Here is a 26,281-nt window from a genome sequence, read left to right as displayed (position 1 = left end):
TTTTGCTTCTGACTCCTCCCCAATTGCTATGGTGGTTCACATAAGGCACAGTGTCAAATTCGCTGCGTCATGTTGCCGTCACATGTTGTTTCGTAACGGTTTTCCCATTAGCGGAGCTGGGTTAGGCATGGCCTGTGCATGATGCATCCGGCCCACGGGCCGCCAGTTTTGACACCCCTGACATAAGGTGTTCTCTATCATCCACACTCAGCAGGTACATCTTCCTGATCTCAGTTAACCAATGAATGTAGCTTTAAACCAAACTATTTCACAGCATGTCTACATTCTCTGTTTAATTTTTGACTATATATTTCATGTATCCTGAATTTAGGCTTTAAGTCAGTGCTGATTAGCTGGTAAGCCATATTAGTTGGGGAAGGAGTCAGCAGATATAGCTGGATATATTTTATGATTAACAAACAGAAAGATATGATGTGAGTTGATGTGATAACTGACATATACACTCTACTGAAACATTTGCATGTGAATATGAAAATTTAAGATTTCTGGGCTGGCTTAATATTGTCAGTAGAACTTCTCTAGAAAAAAGCATTTTAGTTTTGCCACTGATATAAAAGTAAGAACACTTGCTTTTATATCAGTGACAAAACTAAAATGCTTTTTGAAACAAAAAAGTTGTGCAAGTGTATGAATATCCTATGATTTTTTCAGTGTTGTAATTTTTTAATCCTTTTTAAAAAGATCCTGGCTCTGCTGAACGTACAGCTCAAAAAAGGAAGTTTCCAAGTCCACCACACTCTTCTAATGGTCATTCCCCTGAAGATTCATCAACAAGCCCAATTAAAAAGAAAAAGAAACCTGGCTTATTGAACAGCAATAATAAAGAACAGGTAATAGAAGTCGTGGCTATGAAGCAATGTTGCATGTTGTAAATGAAATTCTGATAGTATCTAAATGCTGTAGTTTGTCTGATTATAGCAAATGTTCTTTGACAGTCATGTTTAAGAGGAAAATTAATGCTTGATTTCTAACTTTTTGTTCAACTAAGATTTTTTTTTTGTAAAAATAAGTAAATTCTTGATGAAGCAACTTCTGATAGTAAACAATACATATATATTTATACACATACATGTACATACAGACAGACAGATGGAATAGATACACATACACAGATGGCCCATTTTTGGCTGGCAGAGTGCTACTGAAGGCCCGGGAGGCTGAAAATGGGCCAAACGGGATCCCATTTTTGGCCCGCAGAGTGCTTGCAGGAGGTCATGGAAACTGAAAACAGGTTGCTTCAGGAGGCGTTGGTCCCATCTCCTCCCTGCCCCCCCCCTCCCCCCCCAAGCACCACGAAGAACTACAGTGCTGATGCTGCCCTCAAAACAATCCAGTTTGACACTGCTGGTCTAAGTGCTATTGCTGCTACTTATTCTGAATATCACTTGCTTTGATGCATTAAGAATAACATCCAGTTTGGATAGTAGCTGCACACAGGGTCTTTTTTATCCCTCTGATTCCCATCATAAGTCAGTAAACCAAAAACAGTTTCAGTATTTAGCAGAAAGCCAGATTCAAAAAATAGTAAAGGAAGCACAAGGCTCCAACTTCTTTAAGAAGCCCAGATTATGATTTGTCTTTGTATCTGCTTTAATAATTATTTATTAAATTTTTATGCTACCCATCTCCCCTACTATCAAACTCAATTTCATTGAGGTCCAGATCAGCGTGGTGATATTGGGAAGTGGGGGGGACAGCTATACGTCAGGGGTGCCTGTGGTCGCTTGAGAGCTCTGCCAGCAAAAATGGGCTGTTTCCAGGGTGGCCCTGCAGGTCAGATCTAAGCACCCCGGGCCTTGAGTTTGACCCCCCTACTCTACCAAAAGCCTTTTCTGTGGGCATAATCTGGGCAGTTCTGCAACAGTATGATTTATGGCAAACATTGTGTAGAAGTAAAATCCAAAAATGTATAATGTAAAATCTGCTAACTATCATTTGAAGAAATAGGTTAATCTAAAGAATAATGTATATTTTGTTAATATCTGTAATGTTCTTACAGTGCTCTTGAGTTGCTATGTTTTATATTATAACAATCAGTGCATTCAATCGGTATATAGGTTTGTGTGTGTGCGTGCGTGCGTGCGTACATACATACATACATACATACATATATAATGATTAAAAAAAATCAATACAGAAATGGTTTCGGCCTGGAAGGCTCCTAGGGTAGAGCTGAAAGGCAGTATGCTCCCTCCCATATTTGGGGCATACCAGGTGCCTTGACAAAACATCTAATCTAAAGTGTGTGTGTGTGTGTGTGTGTGTGTGTGTGTTTATGTGTTATGTGGTATTGCTACTTACTAATTACTCAGCCAAATAGTTCCAGGCTAATCAGTCAACCTTGGAAAGAGTTCTGCATTATCCTAGTCTAAATTGTCAATTATTTAAGTTGAAAGAAAATAGTAGAAAATGGAATTTTCAGAACAGTGCAATAGAATTTCCATAGTAATAACTGTATTGCATTGATAAAAGTTGATTTATAAAAATCAGGTTTATTTAGCAATGTTTCTGTGTACAGTACTATATTCACCGCTGATGGTTAATTATTAGAAGAGTTTGTGCTCTACCACTTCAATTGCTGTATTGCTGTATTCACAAGGTTGGTGAATGGGGAGTCATTTAACTCTTGATGAACTCCAGTTATCATACATCCTATCCCTATTGTCAATAGCAAGATATGAAGAGAAAACATGTTATACATAAATTATGTATACATTACTAATATAAATGTCACTTGAATATTGTAATTGATATATATTGTTCATGATTTAGCCATGATGCTTGCTAAAGCTTGCAAAAATGCTTATTTATTTGACTTTCGGGCTGTCTCAGTTGCCATAGAAATCCTAAGCAACAGACAGCAATGCAATAAAGGTTTGTGTACAATGTGTACAATTACCATGGCACAATCCAACCACAATAAAAATAAATTCATTAGAATTAAGCAGCAGTTAAAATTATATAAAAGGAACAAAATTAGTATATACCATGAAAAATCTATAATCAAAATGAAAATACTGTACAATTATAAAATCTTAAAATCTATCTGCCATTTAGTTTTATTAATAAGATTTAAAAACAGCCTTACTGCCATTTTCAGCATCAGACTGCTTCACTAAATAAATTGGATTTTCAAATCCTCCTTAAAAGCATTAAAATTAAGTTAATAGAAATTAAAACAGTCTGGCAATAACAGTAAAAACATTAGCCCACATTATGGTTATTACAGCAGTTTTGCAACTTATAAGACAATAGAATAGAATAGAATAGAATAGAATAGAATAGAATAGAATAGAATGTAGATTTTTAAATTAAACTCCACTCAAGATGTTTACATTTTTGTAATCCAATCAACTAAGGATACTATTTTACTCTGAATTAGTGAATGAAGCTGTTCTGAAGTAGTATATGTTACTTGTTACAGTAGAACTAATATTAAAAGAGATCCTTGGACAAGACAGCTGGAGTAGTTGGGTGCCCTAGTAGAAAAATTGAGCAACATTGTTGGAACATCTATAATGTTTTTAAAGCTGTGTATCAAAAAATAAATTTATGGGACCAGATGGACTGGACGGCTAGAACTTCATCTAGCCTATACAGAACTATACAAACACACAACTTCAGAGGACAGTGTGTGTTTGATACGTTATGTGTAACTTCTTGAGAACATCTGCATCTTTTCCAAGGTTTTGTGGCTGGCCTCCATAACTTTGTATACAATGCCTGGAAAAATGTTCATTTGGCTTAAGATATTTCTAATGGGTAGTACTTGCACTTTCATTCGTGCACCAAAAGATATTTTGTTTTTCAAATCCAAATCTCTGCACAGGTCCACTTTATTTCTTTGACGTGTTCTCAGAAAATCTGAAAAATACCCCGATGCTGAGAAAGGCAAAATGTTCCTTCCCCTGCCTACTGTCATGCCCTGGATGTACTGGTGATGCTGTTTCTGTTCGGGAACTTGTACTAGTGTCTCCACCATGAAATCTCACTGTCAGATGGGCAGAGTGATGCTCTGCCCATCTGATTTTGTATGTGGATCCATATATAGTGGGGTACAGCCAAAAGTATTAGTGCCCCTCAACTTTCCCCCATAGTGCCATATGAACTAAAGAGTGGTAGATGCTGTTGGTTTCAATTTCTTTCACAGCAAATTAGGATTTTCTGGAGGAAAGTTGGGAATATCAATAGTTTTAGTTACATTTGGAAATTGAACAACTCTTGGTTCTCTGCTTGATTGTGTACCATTAAATTGGTTTTGATTTTTAGTGACTCCATAGGTTCCAGAACAATCTGTCCCCAATTTGACTCTTCAGGTCCTTCCAACAGGGCACCCATTGTCACTATCATCGAATCCCATCCATCTTGCTTTTGGTCATTGCCCTCTTCTCCTGCCTTTGTTTATGTATTATGTATTATGTATTAAGTGGGGAGGCTGACCATTCAGCAGGCATGTTTATAATCATTTTCTGTTTCTGTCTAGGGAGAACCACTTTAAGTGTGGGGTGTCTTCATTAATATAATCTGCCCCTTTCGTCTTCTGATGCTGTTTTGTAGGAGAGGGGAGAAAGATGGGTTCTCCCTTGGTGTGGTAGAGCCCTTCCGAAAGCCCTGGCGTAGCTTTCTGAAAGTCCTGCCAAAACCCTGCCGCTGTGTTTGACATAGGGCGGCTTTTGCCCGCTTGCCTCACCAGCCATAAACCTCACCGCACGTCACTGGTTTTAGTTATATTTTTCATTAATTATTGCTTTACAACTTTTTTGAGATCCAATAATTGCAACTCCTTACATGATACTATGTATGTTACCATACATTTGTAAAAAAAATCTATTTGTCAGTTTTATTTATCTTCAGATTGAATTTTTCATGGTTACAGAAAAGGTGCCTTCTCTTATTTTCATTAGATAGAAAATTGGCAGGATATAGAAGAGACTTTAAAAAAAAGATTCAAAAAAACAAGTTAGCCATGTTATAGGCATTAGCACTACTGATTTAATGCTTAAAGGTAATCAAGATTACTATTTGAATTGCACCCTGAAGCATTTGTAAGCCAATATGACTATTCATATGAGCAGATGATATGATCTCAATAACATGTTTCAGTTGACTGTCTGGCTGCTAGATTTTACATCAGCTGACATTTCTGGACACTCTTCAATGGCAATCCCTAGAGCATATAGAAAGGTAATTTAAGGATATCAGTTACAGTGTCCATATCTGATATATCTTTCAGTGAAGATAACTTCTGCATATCTCCAGAGGCTAATATAGTTATTTATTTTGAGATAAAACATAAAATAATAATAATGTTGAACAGATTTCCCAAGGTTCATTTTAAACTTAATCCAGTATAATTTTAGGTATTGGGATTATAGCAATTTAAACAATCATGTAATTTATTATTTATTACATGATTACATTGCGGTAAAAAGACTGGAAGTATGTAAGAGATGTTGGATACTGTTTCAATCTTGTTTTCTTACTTGAAAAACTGAATATGTCAAATCTCAAGTGTGATCTTTTTATTTTGCTGAAGATAATATGAGTGAGGAATCCTCTAAAGACTAATTAGAAGTTTCTTCTAATTGGAGTTGTGGGAACATTTTATTTTACTGCTGCTTGATCAATTGTCCTATCAACCTTTTATCAGTTTTCTTTTCTACACCACTGTTAGTTATTTTGCAGTGCATTTTTAGATGTTCTACTACCATATTTTGGAATGCCATATTATAAAAATAATAATAGTCTAAAGTAATATACATGAGGTTATTTTTGTTAGGATTCTATTTTATGTTATTATATTCTAAAAGCTTTATTAATCTTAATGTGTACATTGTCTGCTTGTATATAATTGTTAAAGGGATTTCATGTGTTAATGAAATGAAATGATAATAGGAGTTTGAAATATATCCTCACTCAAATTCAAATATCTTTACCAACTGGCCAGTTTTTGAGTAGTTTTTACATTAAAAAAGAGAAATAGTTTAATACAGCCATTTGTTATGTTGTGGGGGGAACTATGGGACAATAAGCAGCATATCAAATTAAAGGTTGTGCACCATTCTGTGACTTAAGATATTTGGCCACCTGATATGTGAGTGTGACTCCTACTATCCTTTAAAAAGTAATTCTGGTGGTCCTCAACTTATAATGGAACCTGCCCATTATGATCATAAGTTGTGATGGTTGTAAAACAGGTCATCATGTGACCGATGCCCCTTTTTTGTGGCTGTCATTGAGCAAATGTCATTGTCATTAAGCAAACCAGTTGTTCACCATGCCCCTCCCCCAAAAAACAATTTTTGGCAAAAATGTAAAGCACAGTCACATGACACTGGGATAATGCAAATGGCCATAAATGCAAATGGCCATAAATGCTACTGAAAATGAGAGACTGGGTAACGGCTCATGATGTCTATACTGGATTGATTAGGTTGCACTTGGAAAAGGCCAATCCTGAAAATACTGGAGGAGCTAAGCCATAAAGAAGTCTATAAATTAAAACCAGGACTTAAATGTAGCTGCAGTATTATTGAATGCTAATGCAGGGCCTGCTGTTTCTGAGATACAGATAAAAATTCTGGGGTCCACAATTTCAAATCTCCTGTCAATCTTTAGTGACTATGAATGCAAGATTCCCATTGGCAATTAATAAGAGTTAGATTATATAGGAGCTTATTTATATTTATTACACATTAGCAAGATAAAAAGTATCCAACACCACATTTTCAAACAGTGAGCCAATTATTGTCCCCATTGATTCCGATATCTGTTATCTAGTTTAAAAATATGAGGAAGATTTTTTCCTGCAAACTAACTCTTCACAATTAATTTCCAAGCAGCTTCAGTTTTTTTCTGCAACAAATTCATATTTAAAGAAATCCTCCAAACATAAGTTAGTATGTATTGTGGATGGAACTTGATTTCCTTTATTGACAGAAAAAAAATTACTTGTGAGTGGGGTTGAGGTTTATTTTTTTTGTACTCTTACATTGCAACAGTTAATTGCTGTTAACTGTTCAGATTATCATGGATGAAGCAATTTTTAAATTAAATTTTAAGTGTCTGGTATAAATTGTACCAGTAGTTAAGAACAGAATCTCAGTAACACTGCAGCAGAACAATTTAATATAATAGTGAAAAAAATATTCAATAAAAGTGAACAGAATACTTTGACAAAGATTAGTCTCTTCATAAGTAATGGTTTGCCCTAATTATTTGATTGGATAATTTATAAGATAATTGAAATTGAAGAGTATATTAGCCAGGTATTTGGGCTATGTCCATTAGTATACAGCATGTGCAAGAAAGAAATGTATTTTTTAAGATGGTTTTAATAGACTTGGAGGAGATTCTCTTACATAGTTGAAAGCCCAGATAAGACACTGAAAAGAAAGGAATGACCAATAGGTGCAAATGGTTACTGAAAAGTATAGATGCAACCGAAGATTAGCTGATGCTTGAGATTAGCTGTTTTTGGTGAATGTAATCCTTTTCCATTCTCTCTTTCTTCCTCCCCCCCATCCCCTTTCCTGTTATTCTCTTGGTCTCATTTCTTCCCAATTCTATTCCTACTTTTCCTTTCCTTCTCAGGTGCCGATGCCCATTCCACCAACTCCCTATTCTGTATTAATTTTATGTCTTTTATTTGTTTTACTGTATTTTGGAAAGAAGAGAATGTGTGTCAGAACAACTTGTAAATGATATAAGCTACCTGCTGGGCAGCAGCCAGAGCCATTATTAGAGCCTGCTTTGTGCCGGTTGGGGTGGTAAATGGAACTATTTACAATACAATACAATAGCAGAGTTGGAAGGGACCTTGGAGGTCTTCTAGACCAACCCCCTGCCTAGGCAGGAAACCCTATACCATTTCAGGCAAATGGCTATCCAACATCTTAAAGACTTCCAGTGTTGGGGCATTCACAACTTCTGGAGGAAAGTTGTTCCACTGATTAATTGTTCTAACTGTCAGGAAATTTCTCCTCAGTTCTAAGTTGCTTCTCTCCTTGATTAGTTTCCACCCATTGCTTCTTGTTCTACACTCAGGTGCCCTGGAAAATAGTTTGACTCCCTCTTCTTTGTGGCAACCCCTGAGCTATTGGAACACTGCTATCATGTCTCCCCTAGTCCTTCTTTTCATTAAACTAGACATACCCAGTTCCTGCAACCGTTCTTCATATGTTTTTGTCTCTGCCCTTGTTGCCCAGTGGCTGCATTTCGGTGACTTAGTCCCTCTCTGTAGGGAACAATACCGAGGTTCACCTAAAGTGTCGCTGTGAAGAATATTCTATGCACCTGGCAGACAAAGTTGGACTCCAACATTCAATGGAAGTAGTGGGGCCTACATTTTGCAAGGTGATATGGGAAAGGTTTGAGCCCATGGAACCTGAGGAAATGAACAGAGCACTCTCAGTTGCTAGTTCAGCCACTTGTGTGTTGGCTTCTGCTGGCTAATTAAGTCCATATGGGAAGAACATGTTACATTGGTCTGGACGGTAGTTAATTCTTCAAGAAAGGGAGTGATAGTACCAGCTCTTAAAGAGGCAGTAGTGTGCCCCTTCCTCGCTTGACTCGTTTGTTTGCACAGCTTCTGTCTGGTCTCCAATGTTCTCTTTCTAGGCAAGGTGGCAGGGAGAGAGGTCACAACATCTTCAGAGAACCCTGAATGAGGCAGATTATCTAGACCCCTTTCAGTAGGAGTTACAGCGGGGTTTGGGACTGAGAGGACATTGATTGTACTCATGGATTATCTCTGGCAGAAGCGAGATGGAGGTAGAGCATCCATCAGGCTCTTCTTGACCTCTCAGTGGTGTTCCATACCACAGATCGTGATATCTTTCTGGGCTGATTTCAGGAATTGGAAGGTGAATGGCACTGTAGTGTACTGGTTGTTCTCCTTCCTCAGGGTTCGGCCTCAGGGTACTTTTGTGTCTCCCCTTCTATTTAGCATTTATATGAGGCCACTGGTTGAGGTCATCCAATGGTTATCAATATGCTGCTGATACCCAACTTTATATTTCTACCCCAGGCCCTTTGAGTGATGCTGTGAATGACCTATCCCAGTATCTGGAGGCTTTAGGGGACTAGATGGGTGATATGAACACTGACTCAATTCGGGCAAAATGGAGTCGCTGCAAGTATTGGGACAAGGAGACAAGATTCTTCCATGTTTAGTTCTGGATGGGGTTACACTACTCAAGACTAACCCAGTGTGCAATATGGTGGCTCCTGCTCAAAGAGCAGATGGCAGGCGTGGCTAGGAGAGCCTGTGCACACCCATATCTGGACCAGGAGGCCCTGCTCACAGAAATTTATGCCCTTGTAACCTCTCGTTTAGACTACTGTAATACACTCTACATGGGGCTGTCCCTGAAGAGTATTTGGAATTTTCATCTATTGCAGAATATGGCTGAATAGTAGTAAATGGTACCAGATGTACACCTCATGTAACACCATTTCTGCCTCAGCTGCATTGATTACTGGTGTGATTCCAGGTGCAATTCAAAGTGGTGGTTGTCACGTTTAAAGCCCTACATGGCTTGGGACTGGGATACCTCTTTTTCCAAGGGTCTCCACCTGTTCAACCCGATTTAGCAGAATGGGCATGCTGCAGATCTCGTCAGCCAAAGGGTGTCAACTGGTGAGGAAAAGAAGGCAGCCTATTTACACAGTGGCCCCTGCTCTATGGAACGTCCTTCAGCTATTGGGCCGAACCCTGTTAGCCTTGTGTAAGACTAGAGAAACCTGATCCAAAATGTATATATCTAGGAGTTTAGATAATGGTTCAAGACACTGCTGCATAAAATGTTCACACTTGGGCTCCCAGACAGATTAGCTGTCGGAATACTTATGGAAGGGATTGTAAGTAAAATGTGTATTTGAGGGGACAATCTTACAAATCATGTTGGGCTATTAACTTGGCTAAATGTTAATTACCATAGATTGTTAATAGGAAGTAAGTGATACTGTAGCGATTCTTCCATTGTTTCTTAAAACAAACTTCTCAATACAGTAGTATTTAATATAATTATGTTGCCTTAACAGAACTAATTCAAAATATATTTTGTGCCTTAAAAAGAAGCCAAAATATCATTATTACGTGCTTATGATATATGTTAGCAATTCATCTAATTGTCCAATTCCTTTGGTAAAAGAGATTTAAGTATGGAGACATGATAGATAGATCACAGCTTCATTGATTTCTGTAATAGAAATTGTTAGGTTTAAAACATTACTTAATTATGCATGCTGTTTGTGAAAACAGTTGTATTTTCCCATTTTCAGTAGAATAGCAAATATATCTGTGTCGCTTTCTTTGTATATCTTATTCTCTTTCACACACACATACGCACACACCAAAAAGTGCAGCCTGGACCTAATATATTTGTAAGATTGGGTTCACAGATAAGGAGGCTGGAGATGGTTGGCAGACAAACAGCTGAAAGTTATTCCTGTTATCCTTGAAAAGAATCGCTTACCAGTTCACAGGAAAGAAATTAGAAAGAACTAAGAAAGTCTCTTTACTAATGTATTATGGGATAAATAAAGTTCTTGGAGGGTAATAGTTCAGTTTCAATATTCTTGTAATTAGCTTAAGTCTCAATAAACATTTTAAAAGAAGTTTCATTGTGAACCATGCTTTGAAATTATTTCTGATTTGAGTCAGCTATTAGAAAGCCTAACACCTTTTTTTCCAGCTCTGTCTCAGTCCATCTCACCACCCCAGCTCCATCTTTTTCCAGTGGTTGCTTTTTACATTGAGAGGAAATTTAATTATTTGCATGTTTCAGTTATAGAAGTTTGTGATCCAGATCAATTCTATATAGCATAAAGAATAAAACTCTCTTCATGTATCCCTAAATCCTGATTGTATTTTTTTTCAATACCACAGAATTACTAAGCAAATGAATAATGGTTTATGTAGTTTGCCTCTAGTTGAAGATCCCATGCATATGATTTGGAAATATTATATTTAATGAATATAAGCTGTGTTTTCAAATGCTTGGTGTGCTGAATGAAAGATTGGAACTGCATAAACATTAAGTGGGGGCTGGTTGGTCATATTTGCTTATTTTAATTTTAAAATGCAAATTTGTTTTGAAACCAAACCTGTCTTTCTTGCCTACATTTCAGTCAGAACTAAGACATGGTCCGTTTTACTATATGAAGCAGCCACTCACCACAGATCCTGTTGATGTTGTACCGCAGGATGGACGGAATGATTTCTATTGCTGGGTTTGTCACCGGGAAGGCCAAGTCCTCTGCTGTGAACTCTGCCCTCGGGTTTATCATGCTAAGTGTCTGAAACTGACAGCGGAGCCAGAGGGGGATTGGTTTTGCCCAGAATGTGAGGTATGAGGCCCATATTTGTTTCCCTGCTCCTAATTTCTCACTTTCTAGAAAATTGTTCTTTTACCATTGACTTTGACCATGTAGTCCATGTCTTGAAAAGATAGGTTAATGTAAATAATCATACAAATTAAGGCCTTTACCATATTTAGCAGTTTTATATTTTGATATGATATTGGTTTTTTTATTCACAATTTATTTTGTAGTCTCATTGGATTTGCTATCATGGAGAAGGGCAGGATGTGAAGAGAAAATAGGGGATACTAAGATTACATGCTATCATGACAAAATGTTTTACTGTGGTATTTTCCTAATTTTATTTTGAAATTATTCATTTTGTGTATTAAGTATTCTTTGTATAGGTTGAAAACATTTTAGAACAAAGCAGTTTCCAGAAATTTAAAATACCATTTAAAAGACAATTCTAGACCATGGTCATGCTCAAGAAAGATTGGGACAATAAGTTGACTAGATTCAAAGTTGATCACTCTTAGAAAATTCATTGAAATTAATGAGATTTAAGGAGGTAGTAGTTCCATTGATTTCAACATAATTAAATCTAGATTCAGGCTATGCATTTCAGTGTATATAGTTCATTGCCTTATGGGCCTTTAAAATCAAATAAATAAGTAGCTTGACACTGCTTGATTTCCCAGTCTGTTTTATAGCCCTAAGTTTTCCTAGTGGTCTGCCATCCAAATACTAACTTGATGGGACCCTACATAGCTTTTTGATATTGGTCAGACGCATTCATGTACCCGGACAAAACATCTACGCTCCCTCCTGGAGAAATAGCACAGTATTTTCATGAACATGGGATATCTGTGGCATTCATAATTCATCCTAATATAAAATAAATTTCAATGTTTGTTTTTGCATGTGAAAATTGTGAATTATTGAGAATTTTCAGTATTTTTGATTTTTATTTTTAGAAAATTACTGTAGCAGAATGCATAGAAACACAAAGTAAAGCTATGACAATGCTCACTATTGAACAGCTATCCTACTTGCTCAAGTTTGCACTACAAAAAATGAAACAGCCAGGGGTAAGAAGATATGTGTTGATATTTGACTGTACTGTGTATTATTGCTTGTTTGAAAATAAATTGTCTTTAGATTTCTAATTACACAGTATGTGTTAATATTGCACAATGTCTGGTATGGACTCTGTGCGTGTGCGTGTGTGTGTGTGAGAGAGAGAGAGAGAGTGATCTATCTATCTATCTATCTATCTATCTATCTATCTATCTATCTATCATCTATCTACCTACCTACCTACCTACCTACCTACCTACCTACCTACCTACCTACCTATCTATCATCTATCATGTTGCCCATCTCACCGAGGCAATTCTAGGCATCGTATACCATATCAGTAAAAAATACCATATAAAACCTTAAAAAATCAACAAAGAACATAAATTTAAATTTTAAAATTTGCTTTTGAAGAGGAAGAGCATTGCTAGATCTGCTGTGTGTTTGACAATGTTTTAATAAAAAAACACATAGGTATATGCCTGGGCAAGATTCTAAATATGAATGTATTACATTAAAGTTACATGAACACTTACACATATATGTTTGTTATACATATATGATCATGTGACAATTATAGGAAGTAGTCAAACCTAATTAGGTCTTGTGGCTTTGGGATGCTGCAACAGTCATAGGTCTGAGGACTTTTGTAATTTTGAACTGGGCAATTGTTAAGAGAAGTCTACCTGTACGGTATGTTGTCCTTTGATCATGAATGCGCAGTGAATGCCAATGATTATAATATAAGAAGTCTGATTTTCAAACTTTTACCGAATCAAATTTAAACAAATGATACTTGCTCAATTTGATTGACTAACTAGATTGCAAACAAAATCACCCTGGTTTTGACATGTTATTTGTTTTTAAGCAATATAATTGTTTTTAGTAGGATTTGTATTGTATTGTATTTGTAACTGTAATTTTTTTGTGTTTATTGAAACAGACAGAGCCATTTCAAAAACCAGTTTCACTGGATCAGCATCCAGATTATGCAGAATACATCTTTCATCCAATGGACCTTTGTACGTTAGAAAAGGTTGGTAGGCAGGAAGGAAATTATTTCTCTATATATTAGATCATTGTTGTTGTTTTTTCAATGTGATAAATATCTTTCTTTCAAATGTATGAAGTTCATTAAGAAATTCATTAAGTTTAAATATGGAGTTAGAAGGGATCTTAGCTTACGGGTCATTTAATCCAGCCCCTCTGAAGGTTCCATTTGGACATCTCTGACTAATGACCATCAAGTCTCTAATGAGGATCTCTTCCAAAGGGGACTCACCACTTCCTGGTTGACAGATCGTAGAGTCAAAAAGATTCCTTTGACATCTAGCCTCAATCTTCTTTGTTATATTAATCCATTGGTTCTGGTCATGCCCTCTGGAGCAATAGAGAATGTCCACTTGCTGTATGTGACAGCTTTCTTAATTATTGTCATGTGTCCCCATAGTTGTCACTTTTGCAGGACAAACATTCCCAGAACCTTTAACATAGGTTCGATTAGTTGTCTAGTTTCAGGAAGCATATCATTTTTACTTTTATCTAAGAGCTTTCTGCTTTTATTTCATTTCTGAGTTTTGGAAATAAGTGCATGCAAAGTTTCTGACAGAGTGGGAGAGGCAAAGAGTGAGATGTTAATTCTCTGATTTAATTTAACTACAGAGGGAATTCAAATATCTGTTTTATAGAATCAATTTTGAGGCTAGCTTCAAATGTGCTTTTTTATTTTATTTTAAATGACATAATTTAAAAATAAAGTAGCTGAATTCTTTTTTTTCAAGTGTATTTTGGTGCTCTGTCCCATGATACAAAGTAGATTTTCATATATAAAAAAAGAAGTGATCATAACAATACTTGTTTCAAAATTCCTATAATTTGGTCAAACTTCAGTAATTATATTTAATAAGCTGTAATTATATTCCAATAATGTTGGTAGCAAAAATGATACCTAATTGATTATATTGAGGTTTATAATATCTTTTTTATAACTCATTCCTGTATCTACTGTTTACTTCCAGTTGATATTCTAATTTTAATCTTTCCATTCATTTATTTGGAATAAAAGTATTAAGGAAATATGATATAGTAGATAGCTTATGTATTTAGATATTATTTCTTCATTTTAATACAATGTTTATATCCTTTTCAGAATGTTAAAAAGAAGATGTATGGTTGCACTGAAGCCTTTCTGGCTGATGCCAAATGGATTTTGCACAATTGCATTATTTACAATGGGGGTATGTATATGCATATTTCCTTGAAGGTACAGGTAGTCCTCATTTAATGCCCACAATTGGGACCAATAACTCCATTGGGAAGTGATGTCATTAAGGGAGATGCCATATCAACCTGATAAGCTTGCAACTTTACTTCTGTTGTCATTAAGTGAGATACTGCGTGATCATAATTGGTAATTTTACTGCTGGCTTCTCTGTTGATTCTGCTCATCAGAATCTGGCTGTGAAATCCACAAATAATCAAGATAAGCAACGAATTAGCGAACACCTAGAAGTAAACAAAGTAATAGCCAAAAGCCAAAATGGATTTATCAAAAACAGATCATGCCAGACTAATCTTATTGCATTCTTTGACAAAGTGACAAAATTAGTGGACTAGAGGAATGCTGCTGATATGGTTTACTTGGACTTTGAAGGCATTTGATAAGGTAGACCATAACCTACTACTAGATAAAGTAGAAGAATGTAGGTTAGACAGCATCACCACCAGATGTCTTCATAACTGGCTGGCCAACCACATTCAACGTATAGTCCTCAATGGAACTGCATCTACATGGAGGGAAGTATGCAGTGGAATACCCCAAGGGTCTGTTTTAGGCCCAGTACTCTTCCACATCTTCATCAATGATTTGGATGAGGGAATAAATGGGGAACTCATCAAATTTGCATATGACACCAAGCTGGCGGGAATAGCCAACACTCCAGAAGCTAGGCTTAAGATACAGAAGGATCTTGACAAACTTGAACATTGGGCATTATCTAACAAAATGAAATTTAACGGTGAAAAAAGTAAGGTTCTACATTTAGGCAAGAAAAACAAAATGCACAGGTAAGTATAGGTGATACCGTGCTCAATAGTAGTAACTGTGAGAGGGATCTTGGAATCCTAGTGGACAACCATTTAAACATGAGCCAGCAGTGTGCAGCAGCTGCCCAAAAAGCCAACACAGTTCTAGGCTACATAAACAAAGGGATAGAATCAAGATCACGTGAAGTGTTAAAACCACTTTATAATGTTTTGGTAAGGCCACACTTGGAATACTGCATTCAGTTTTGGTTGCCACGATGTAGAAAAGATGTGGAGACTCTGGAAAGAGTGGAGAGAAGAGCAACAAAGATGATTAGGGGACTGGAGACTAAAACATATGAAGAACGGTTGCAGGAACTGGGTATGTCTAGTTTAATGAAAAGAAGGACTAGGGGAGACATAATAGCAGTGTTCCAATATCTCAAGGCTTGCAACAAAGAGGGAGTCAAACTATTCTCCAAGGCACCTGAGGGTAGAACAAGAAGCAATGGGTAGAAAATAATCAAGGAGAGAAGCAATTTAGAACTGAGGAGAAATTTCCTGACAGTTAGAACAATTAATCAGTGGAACAGCTTGCCTCCAGAAGTTGTAAATGCCCCAGCACTGGAAGTCTTTAAAAAAATGTTGGATAGCCATTTGTCTGAAACGGTATAGGGTTTCCTGCCTAGGCAGGGGGTTGGACTAGAAGACCTCCAAGGTCCCTTCCAACTCTGCTATAGTATTATATTAAATATTAATCATGTAACCCTAGGGACACTGTAAAGCCCATAAGTGTGAGGACCAATTGTAATGTTATTTATTCAGGACTGGTCTAACTTCGAATAGTCATTAAACAGGGCAGTCAATAAGCAAGGGAAACCTGTAATTAATTTTTATACTATAAATTGAAGTAAATGGCCCAGAGGTTCCAAGTAGAAAGAACGCAAACCTTTTCAAAAATTTATTAATGAACTTAGTGTGTGTTTTCCATTGTTCCTCTAATGTCGCCCCCCCCCCCCCCAAAAAAAAGAATAGAAGGCTTTTGTGATGCAAATCTTTCCCAAATCAATCTGGTTTTTTCCAACATTATAAAATCTGCTATCAATAGAAAGAAACATGCTGAATTCAGCCCTAGGTGACTCAAAGAGCAAATTTATCCCTTTCCCTTCTCTCTTTCAATTTAATATTTTTTTTAGATAAGATGGGACAGTAAATATTTAATATTTTTAGTTGAGATTCTATAAACAGGTCTTTGAAAATAGCTTTTTTCACATTGAGGTTTTATACTGAGATTAGTCTTGTGTGTGTTGTATATTAATATATAAACTGTGAAATATTTTAGATCTCCTTTATAATAATGCTATAATTTGCAAATCTAAATAAATAATATCAGGTGTGATATATCTGTAAGACAGTGACGTGCAGGCAGGGGAGGCAGAGCCTCACCACTGTCATCATGAAAAGAAAAAAAAATGTAAAAGGAAAAAGGCTGAGGTAGTTGCTGCCAGAGTCACAGTGGATGACTCTGCTTAGTGCTTAACTGTTTAAAAAAGCCTCTAAAAAAGTGCCCTCTACAGAAGGAGGTGGGAGAACCACTTGCCTCATTTAGTCTGACTTTATGATCACTCGAGCAGAGTTAAGCAAGGGTTAAAAGCTGAAAAATTCCTTATGTAGATGAGGCACATGGTTCTCTTGCCTCCTCCTGTAGAGGGCACTTTTTTAGAGGCTTTTTTAAACAGTTAAGCAGAGTCATCCATTGGGGACTCTGGCAGCAGCTAGCCCAGCCTGACCTCAGCAGCTCTTGCATTTTTCCTTTTACATTTTTACATTTTCATGATGGCAGGGAAGAGCAGAGTTGAAATCCTTTGTGAAACAGCTGGAAAAGGTATATGGGTCAGAGGGAGGGCGAGGAATTCAAAATTAATGTAATTTGTAAGTAATTGTAAGTAATGTGTGTGTGTGTGTGTGTTTGTTTCTTCACTCAAACAAACTCTCAATTTGAGAGAGAGTTTGTTTGAGAGGGAAGGGGGTAGGAGTCGGGGAGGCAGGGAGGGCAGCCTGCCAGCTTTCTTTCTCTGTGTCCACAGCAGCCTGCCAGCAGAGGCAGGTCTTTTGCCAGCCTCTGCTAGCGGGCTGGCGCTTTCTTTTGCCCAGAGGCAGGCAGTTCAGGTGGGCTGGCGCTTTCTTTCTTTTGCCCAGAACTGGGCAGCTCAGGCGGGCTGCTCGCTTCTGGGCAAAAGAAAGAAAGTGCCAGCCCACCAGTTCGCTTTCTTTTGCTCGCCTCTATGTCCGCGGCTGGCACTTTCTTTCGCTCGCCTGTCAGAACTCAGGCGGACGAAAGAAAGAAAGCGCTTTAGACAGTGGGATGTCGGGGGAGAAGACTGCCTCACCAGCCATAAACCTCACCACATGTCATTGCTGTAAGAGACATTCGTCTTTTAAAATTGGGTCAAAAAGGTGCATTTAAACTGATTTCTCTGGGAAAGCTACAAGGTAACGTTAAAGAAAACATTACGTAATAATGATAAATTCAGTAAGAATGAATTTGTGAAGGTTGTGGTTCTATTACATCTGGGTTTATGAATGACTTACTTTTATGACTTGCCATTTCTACTGGCTAGATTCAAGATTTGTATTTAATTAATTTTGCCTTTTGAAACATGCATGTCAAACTGTATTTGTTTGCACTCTAAATTCATAAAACAAATAATAAGTATATTTTGTAACAGAGATTAATTAGACATCTGTATTTATCTGTTTCCTCAGGAAATCACAAATTGACACAAACAGCAAAAGTCATAATTAAAATCTGTGAACATGAGGTATGTATTTCCAACTTAGCATTTATTTTTATTATACCAATTTAACTTAACAATTTTATGTAATGCTAGGAAAACTTAGAAATCATAGCTTTAGTATTACATTAAACATTACATTACATATGAATGAAGTAGAATTTCAAAATTTCAGGAATTGAATAATCTCTATTCCAGTTTTTAAATTACAGTCCTCTTCTCATGTATCTAAAAGAATAAAGTCTATAAATAAAATATTTAATTTCATAGACATATATGGAACTCCTGTGCCTATTAGCAATAGCAATCGCAATAGCAGTTAGACTTATATACCGCTTCATAGGGCTTTCAGCCCTCTCTAAGCGGTTTACAGAGTCAGCATATTGCCCCCAACAACAATCTGGGTCCTCATTTTACCCACCTCGGAAGGATGGAAGGCTGAGTCAACCCTGAGCCGGTGAGATTTGAACAGCCGAACTGCAGAACTGCAGTCAGCTGAAGTAGCCTGCAGTGCTGCATTTAACCATTGCGCCACCTTGGCTCTATTAGGCATATAGACTAACTAATTGATGTCATAAATATCAAGTTACAATTTCAGATTATATATAAATCAGACTATAAATTATTTTCTGTAATTTGGTTATTTTATAGCATTATTCAAATATTTTAAGTTTATAAAAAATCTGTTTTGAAAAATATGGATCTAGATGTGGCATTGCCAAGTTGAAAACACCTTTGAAAGTATTAAAGATAATAGGCTATGTCCAAAGTTCATTGACCTTTTCCACATGTAGTGGAAGTCTGCAGCTTTCCTCCTTCTACACTCCTCTGCAATAATCCTTTAAGAAAACAGATTGTGCTGATAAATATTGTTCCATCAACAGACAAAGGCAAATTGTTTGCCATACAGAAACATAAAAAGTCTGAGGATCTTATAAAAACTCAACATGCCAACCTCCTATAATTTTTTTGCTTAAATCTATTGCTTAAAGTTTTTCTTATGCAAAACTATGACTATTGCTATCCATTTATTTATTTATATATAGTCATTGTTTAACTGTATAGTAAAAGACTGATGTTGAATCTTGTGAAGCAGCACAAAATAATTATTTGGGGTAGGAAATTATAAATGACTACCATGTTACTCTTGATTGCAGGATAGAATAGAATTGTAAATGCATTTAATCTCATGCTCCAACTCCATAATAGTTCATTTTTGTTTTTACAGATGAATGAAATTGAAGTATGTCCAGAATGTTATTTAGCTGCTTGCCAAAAACGAGAAAATTGGTTTTGTGAACCTTGTGTAAGTAAAAAAGGATGGGGGGGGTGGGGTTTGTTAAATGATAAATAACATATATAGAAGCACAGTGGATTTCATTTTTATACATATTGTTTTAAATGAAGGCTCTTCTGTTTATGCTCAAAACCCACACACTGCTGCTTATAATTAATAGAAATTGAGTAGTTAGTCTTTTCTTCATTCTAGTATTTCTCAAGAAAAATATAAGAGATCTAGATTTGGTTAATATTTTCAAATCTTAAAATCAGTCGGCATTATTATTCCGACATGCATACTAGAATGACATAGAACCCTCAAAGTATTCATATATATATATATATTGAAACGTTTGAAATCTACTAACAATCAAGTTATTTTTTAAAAAAATCAAATCTCAGAAGCCCTTACTTAAAAAAATATATAAAGAAAATATAAAGTATCACATTTATGCTGTAAATCCTGTCATTTATATGTTTTTAGCCTGCCTGGAGTTCTTATGATTTGGAGAATATACAGCAAGTCCCTGTGTTAAGAACACTTCAGTTAAAGGACAACCGATAGTTAAGAATGGAGCCCATTGCATCATACTCCAAGTTAAACATATAATGATTCATGTTAAATATTCAATGGTTCAAGTTCATTACTCAGTAGTACTTATACAGCATTATATCAAGTTGCTATACAAATTTGATTTAAGAATATGTGTTGGAAACAGAACCTTGTTCTTAAACTGGGGACTGCTTGTTTAGTAGGGGAACTATTTGAGAATGATATGCACATGATATGACATATGCATATATACACACATTTTAAGTAGCAATAGCAGATGTTTTATTTCTTTTATACTTACAACTAGCACAGTAAAGACATGAAATTAAAAAAACTGAAACAGTAACACATTACAGTTAATTCTCACATCATAATATAAAATATGGTGTCTTTAAACTAAAAATATCCATAACAGATTTTGTTATTCTTATGTTATTGTTATAAACTATAAATTATATCTATGTATGATAGAGACTGCATTACAGTCTGTATTTTGCAAAATCCTAAAATAACCTAAGAGTATACTTATGTTCATGTGATCCATTTAACCTCAAACTGACAGGAGGAAAATTCAAAAGTAATATTAGAAAATATTACCTCACTGAAAGAGTAATGGAAGCTTGTAACCAACTTCCCAGCTGAGGTAGTGGGTTAATGATTAGTAACTGAATTTGAACATGCTTATGATAAACACATGCCCATCATCCAGCAAATTTAAAAATAAAATAAATCTAAAAATAATTTTAATTAATTAATTAATTTTTAAAAAAATCAAAAAGGCAGACCTAGATCTCTTTCTGCTAGCAGTTTTCTGTTTCTGTGATAACAGAGAGCTATATAGAAGCATTATTTGCACCATACAAATGTAAGCATTTTCCTGAATATATTCCTCTGCAATAGTAATATTCTGATTTTTTAAAATTAAAATTATGAATATTGTATTTTGAGGATGGAGTATCTCTATGGATTAGTTTAAATTAATTTGATATTTGAATTATTGTTTTGAAGTTATCTCCGAACAATCAAAATGAAACTAGTTGCTACAGAGAGAATAGGTTTTAAAAGAAGACAAAAATTGTTTTAATAAGATGGGAAAACTCTGAAAGCTATACAGAGATTAAAGTTGTACATTTGAGACATTTTTACAATCTCAGTCATATAAAAACTATTGTCTTGCATGTCAGCAGTTAGAAAATAATGCATGGCTTAAAATAGTTTTCTCACCATGTGGTCACTATGCACTTTCCTCTAGAGCAATCCACACCCATTGGTTTGGGCTAAACTCAAGGGTTTCCCATTCTGGCCGGCTAAAGCACTGAGAGATAAAGATGGTCAAGTTGATGCTCGTTTCTTTGGTCAACATGACAGGTGGGAATTAATCAAAAGATGATGGAATAATTCAGATCATTCCTTTTTGGTGAATGATTAGGTGGTAGCTGCATTAGTTAAAATGTTAATATTCTGCAAATAGTGATTTTTGTACATAATATAACAAGCACATTGGGATAACTCATTTAAAAAAATCTAAAAAGATAACATAATTTTGTCCACTGAAGTGATACATTTAGTCAGTTTTGGTAACCAATGTTTATATGTTACCAACCATGACAGAAATATGGATTAGAAGATCCGTTGTAGTTAGGATTTATAAAAGGATTTTTTGTTCAGAAATGGTCATAGTGGACCATTTACTTTACTTGAGTGCTGTAAAAAGGAGGAATTTTCAGGGCTGGCTACATAAAAGCTCTAAACCTCAGTGTAAATCATGAGGGAAGGATTTATCCCACATGGTTTGAAAGTTTTGACATTTATTTAAGTGACAGAAAAAGTCTCTTTGTTCACTGCTATCATTTCTATGATACAATTACAGGATTTCTAACTACTTCTAGTGTTCTTTATTTAACAGGAAACTTTATGTATACATAGACTTCATAAAGAGAGCCAATTAAAATATGGGCTTTTATTTTTATGAAGAAAGTAATTGTTTTCCTGGATTTTGACTAGTATCCCCAAATATGTAGAAATGTTTATATTTATTATGGGGGAGCCTTCTTTTACTGTCCTGTTGGTTCAGCATGAGGCCACCAAATGTAACAAGAAGAAAGAATTATTCATATATACTAATAGTTTTTGGTTAGTCCTAGGAAATCACCACATATGTAGAATGGACTAAATGATAATGTAAACATAAATTTGCAAAATGATTTGCTGTGCAGCAAGAAAGTAACTGAAGTTGACGGTTATTTCTTTGTTATTGTATCATATTCTGTTTAAGAAATTTGAATTGCAATATATAGTCTTCTTTTGTATAGCATCTGGTATTTGTAGGTTGGATTTTGAATTTCCTTAATTGATTTTTAATGAATTGTTTTCAAAGCTGTGTTTCTAGAACTATTATTTTTTTCTAGGGACTGATTACGTAGTTCTTTCAGTTTACAATTAATTGCTAAATAAAATTTCTATCTTAAGCATGTATCAAACACCCATTGAAAAGTGTAAGAATTGCCTTTAACCGTGTTTAGAATTGAATAGAAATTAGATACCATACCATTTATATGGTTTCTTTTACTGTCTTATTTGCAGGGCCTGGGTTCCAGTAAATAATTGCTACCTCATGTCTAAAGAAATTCCTTTTTCCGTGAAAAAGACTAAAAGCATATTCAACAGTGCAATGCAAGAGATGGAGGTTTATGTGGAGAACATTCGTAGAAAGTTTGGCGTTTTTAATTATGCACCTTTCCGGACACCATATACTCCCAACAATCAGTACCAAATGTTGTTAGACCCTTCAAATCCTGGGGCTGGAACTGCTAAGACAGATAAACAAGAGAAAATCAAACTTAACTTTGATATGACAGCATCACCCAAGATTTTAATGAGCAAACCTATGCTAAGCAGCAGTACTGGACGAAGAATTTCCCTAACAGACATGCCACGTTCACCAATGAGTACAAATTCATCAGTACACACTGGATCTGATGTTGAACAGGATGGAGAGAAAAAAGCAACCTCTAGCCACTTTAGTGCAAGTGAAGAATCCATGGACTTTATTGATAAAAGTACAGGTAAGAGTACAGAATCTAGATCAATTGGTAGTTGAACTTTATCATCAACCAGTGCATGGAATTTCATAAAACTGGAAGGAAAGTTTGTCTAATGCTTTATAGGATGTGTTACTACCGGTAGACTCAGGTGCAGCAGTATTGCTAAAGCTTCTAGCCAATGTTCTTGGACCAATTATAAGAGTAGGTTAGAGACATAAAGATTGTCTCCCACACTAATAACAGGGTAAATTGTGGTAGGTCAGTCGCCTGGGAAGAATTTAAATTATAATGTAGGGAAGAGCCATGAGTTATTGAACAAAAAGTATCACAGTAGAGGGGCTTCATGCCGGAAGAGGAGCATGATATGGTTATTTGGTTCAAGCAAACTAATACATAGAAAAACACTTTGTAATCTTCAGGGTTAATTGGACTCTCACTCCCATTTATATCGTATGCACTCAATAATTTTTCAGCAAGGTGTCTGCTTAATGCCCTGCAGTTTTATATCATATTAAATCATTGTGGATCACACCCCTAATTTAAAAGAAGTTAGTAGTCTAAAATAAAAATTAATTTCTGGTTGTCCTCAGCTGCTAAATTATAATGAAACAGAATCAGTGTTCAGAGAATACTGAAATGATAAGTATATAATAATAGGGATTGGATTTCAAAATATTTCATGCCATTCTTCCAGGTTTTTTGTACATTTTTCTTGGAGTATAGGAAAGAAGAACTTACCTTTCAGAGACAAGATTTGACTTACAGTCAAGGGCAAAAATATTAAGATAATATAAAACAATCAAGTTAATTTATTGTTTCAGGAATATTTATGTCAGCAGCACTGTATTTAAATTTTATGTTTTTGGAAGTTTGGGCCACAGATAAATGAAATAATCTGATCTTGAAGAAATTCAGAATTTGCTTTCTTTTTTAAAACCAATGCTTGCCAAATGTTAAGAGTCAAACAGAATAATCTATTATAAGCCAATTATAATTATTATAATCCATTTAGAAACCTCAGCTATTCTATATCAAGCATTATCCTCAACATACTGATCGGCACCTAATTCCTTAGATGAATGACAAATACTATCAGAAGACCACCTACATGTTGATGTACGGCTGTTTCTGATATAAAGCAAATAAGTAAATGTTACTTCATTTGGATCCAGTCTGGATATCTTTGAACTTGATATTTTTCTTTAAATAATTGTTTTTGTTCTGCCATTTAGCAATTTACTGATGGAAAATACATTTTAAACATTTTAGAATATTTTTTTTTAAATTTGTTATGCATTCTTGTTTTAATGACACTTTTTAAAATAGAACTGAACAAAATAAATTGTGCCTTATTTGTTTGAACAATGACTTTGAGGTTCTAAATTGTACTTTAGTATATTTGTGATATTCCTGTTACATGTATACATATACATACAAACTAATCATCAAAATCTTAAGAGGATTGAATATGTCACCTAATTTTGAATTCCTGCTCTCTTTCATTTATATTTCTTGGATATTCTATGGTAACAAAATAAAAATATTAGGAATATATGCAATACATATATGTTCAAATTTCCTAGTTTAAGAGTTTGTATTGTATGGTCTCTTGTGAAAAAAAATGATCAGCCACTTGCCACAAGCAGGATTTTATTGGGTCTGTCATTCTATATTTCATGGCTTTTGCTTATGGCTGCCTGGCAGTTTTTATTAGCTTGTCTTTTCTCAGCTATTGCCTTCAGATAAAAAAATTTTCAAAGTATTATTGTTATTCTGTAGACCTGATCATTCTCCTGGTCTCTATTGATAACTTTTTCGTTATTTCAAATTGACCATTATTTAGCCACAATAGTTTATATTAATCACTTTAAGTTGCATTAGAAAAAATGGTGTGAAAATAAAAGATTACTCATGGCTTTGCATTTAAAGACTAAACAGCATATTGAAATTATTTTATAACATAAATATTATCCTAGGTTTCTTGCTTAGTTTGATACCAAAAGGGACAGTTGGAATATGATTTATTTTTGCCAGTCATTATATCTGAACTTAATTAATTAATGAGTAATTAAGTGACAGCATACAAATGTTCTTGGATGATCCCTCAAAAGCTAGGCATAATCTGACCTTAAACGCCACTTGATGAAATATCAGAACTGTAGGCTAGATTGGATATTGAAAAATTCCTGAAGATAGCAGTGACAAACTACAACTTCTTTGCTACCAAAGAAACTACGTAGACATAGAGCAGTAGTCATCCAGATTTGAACATATCTTAAGGGAGTCTTTTTGCTTTGAATTAGTCATTTTTAGAAAAATTAACCATTAAATGTGGGTAATGATTAAATATGGTTCATATTTAATAAATAAATATAACATTTACTACAACAAGAAAAATTAGAAATTTTAATAGCTATAAAAGAAAGAAACAATTTTAAAACTGGATATAACTCTTCTAAAATGAAAGAGTTAGCAAGTTCATATTTTATATAATTCTTGATTTATATAAGCATTCCACCTATGTTCAGTTTCCCCTGAGTATTGGTTAAATGAATTTTAAAAGGTAATAAGAGTTAGAGAGTGGTTAGAAATGCATGTTTCATTGGAAGTCTTGAAGAAATTTCTCATTACTTTTGTACCTTGCTTATTTCTTTTCTGAATAGTGTCTCAGCGAGGACCTGTTGCTGCTGTGAGATGACATTAGGCCATTTAAATTTGACTCCATGACCAACATACAAAAGAACTACATTTGCATGTTCCTTATTTGTCTTTTTTTATTAATTTTGCAAAAGTACCTTAGTAATCATTTCCCACATGGGAAAAAGTGTTTGCTCTCAGTTTTAAATACAATTTGTGACCTTGTGTAGGGAGTTACTGTTCAAAAAGTAAAGCAAAACAGAAGTTACACAGAGGCACTTGACCTTTATCTCGGCTTAAATAACCTCAGTTTATGTTTGAAATTTATGTCAATTACATTCTTTTTCAGCTTCTCCAGTACCAACAAGGACAGGCCAAACAGGAAGCTTGTCGGGCAGTCCCAAACCTTTCTCTCCTCAACCATCAACTCCAACAGCTGCAAAACAAGAAAGAACATCAACTCCAGGCAGCATTCTTAATCTTAATCTTGGTAAAATAAAATTGTCCATGCAGTAATGGATATGAGATTTACATATGGTAGTAGT

At 35.2% G+C, this 26,281-nt stretch overlaps 1 protein-coding gene across 5 annotated transcripts in view; it reads left to right on the top strand.

Moving 5' to 3' along the window:
* ZMYND8 (zinc finger MYND-type containing 8) overlaps positions 1-26,281 on the top strand; it is a 93,315-nt gene that overhangs the window by 42,693 nt on the left and 24,341 nt on the right. For 4 of the 5 annotated variants that reach the window (XM_032217681.1, XM_032217685.1, XM_032217680.1 and 1 more), the window contains 10 exons: positions 703-851; positions 11,155-11,373; positions 12,303-12,416; positions 13,349-13,441; positions 14,555-14,642; positions 18,196-18,251; positions 19,453-19,530; positions 21,308-21,423; positions 22,639-23,120; positions 26,086-26,226. In XM_032217681.1, the coding sequence (XP_032073572.1) occupies positions 703-851; positions 11,155-11,373; positions 12,303-12,416; positions 13,349-13,441; positions 14,555-14,642; positions 18,196-18,251; positions 19,453-19,530; positions 21,308-21,423; positions 22,639-23,120; positions 26,086-26,226 (1,536 nt within the window). The remainder of the gene's footprint in view (positions 1-702; positions 852-11,154; positions 11,374-12,302; positions 12,417-13,348; positions 13,442-14,554; positions 14,643-18,195; positions 18,252-19,452; positions 19,531-21,307; positions 21,424-22,638; positions 23,121-26,085; positions 26,227-26,281) is intronic. The other variant, XM_032217683.1, reaches the window with a different exon arrangement.

This window comes from Thamnophis elegans, chromosome 5 (genome assembly GCF_009769535.1).
Source record: "Thamnophis elegans isolate rThaEle1 chromosome 5, rThaEle1.pri, whole genome shotgun sequence".
NCBI classification, from domain to species: Eukaryota; Metazoa; Chordata; class Lepidosauria; order Squamata; family Colubridae; genus Thamnophis; species Thamnophis elegans.
This window is presented reverse-complemented; position numbering and strand designations above follow the sequence as displayed.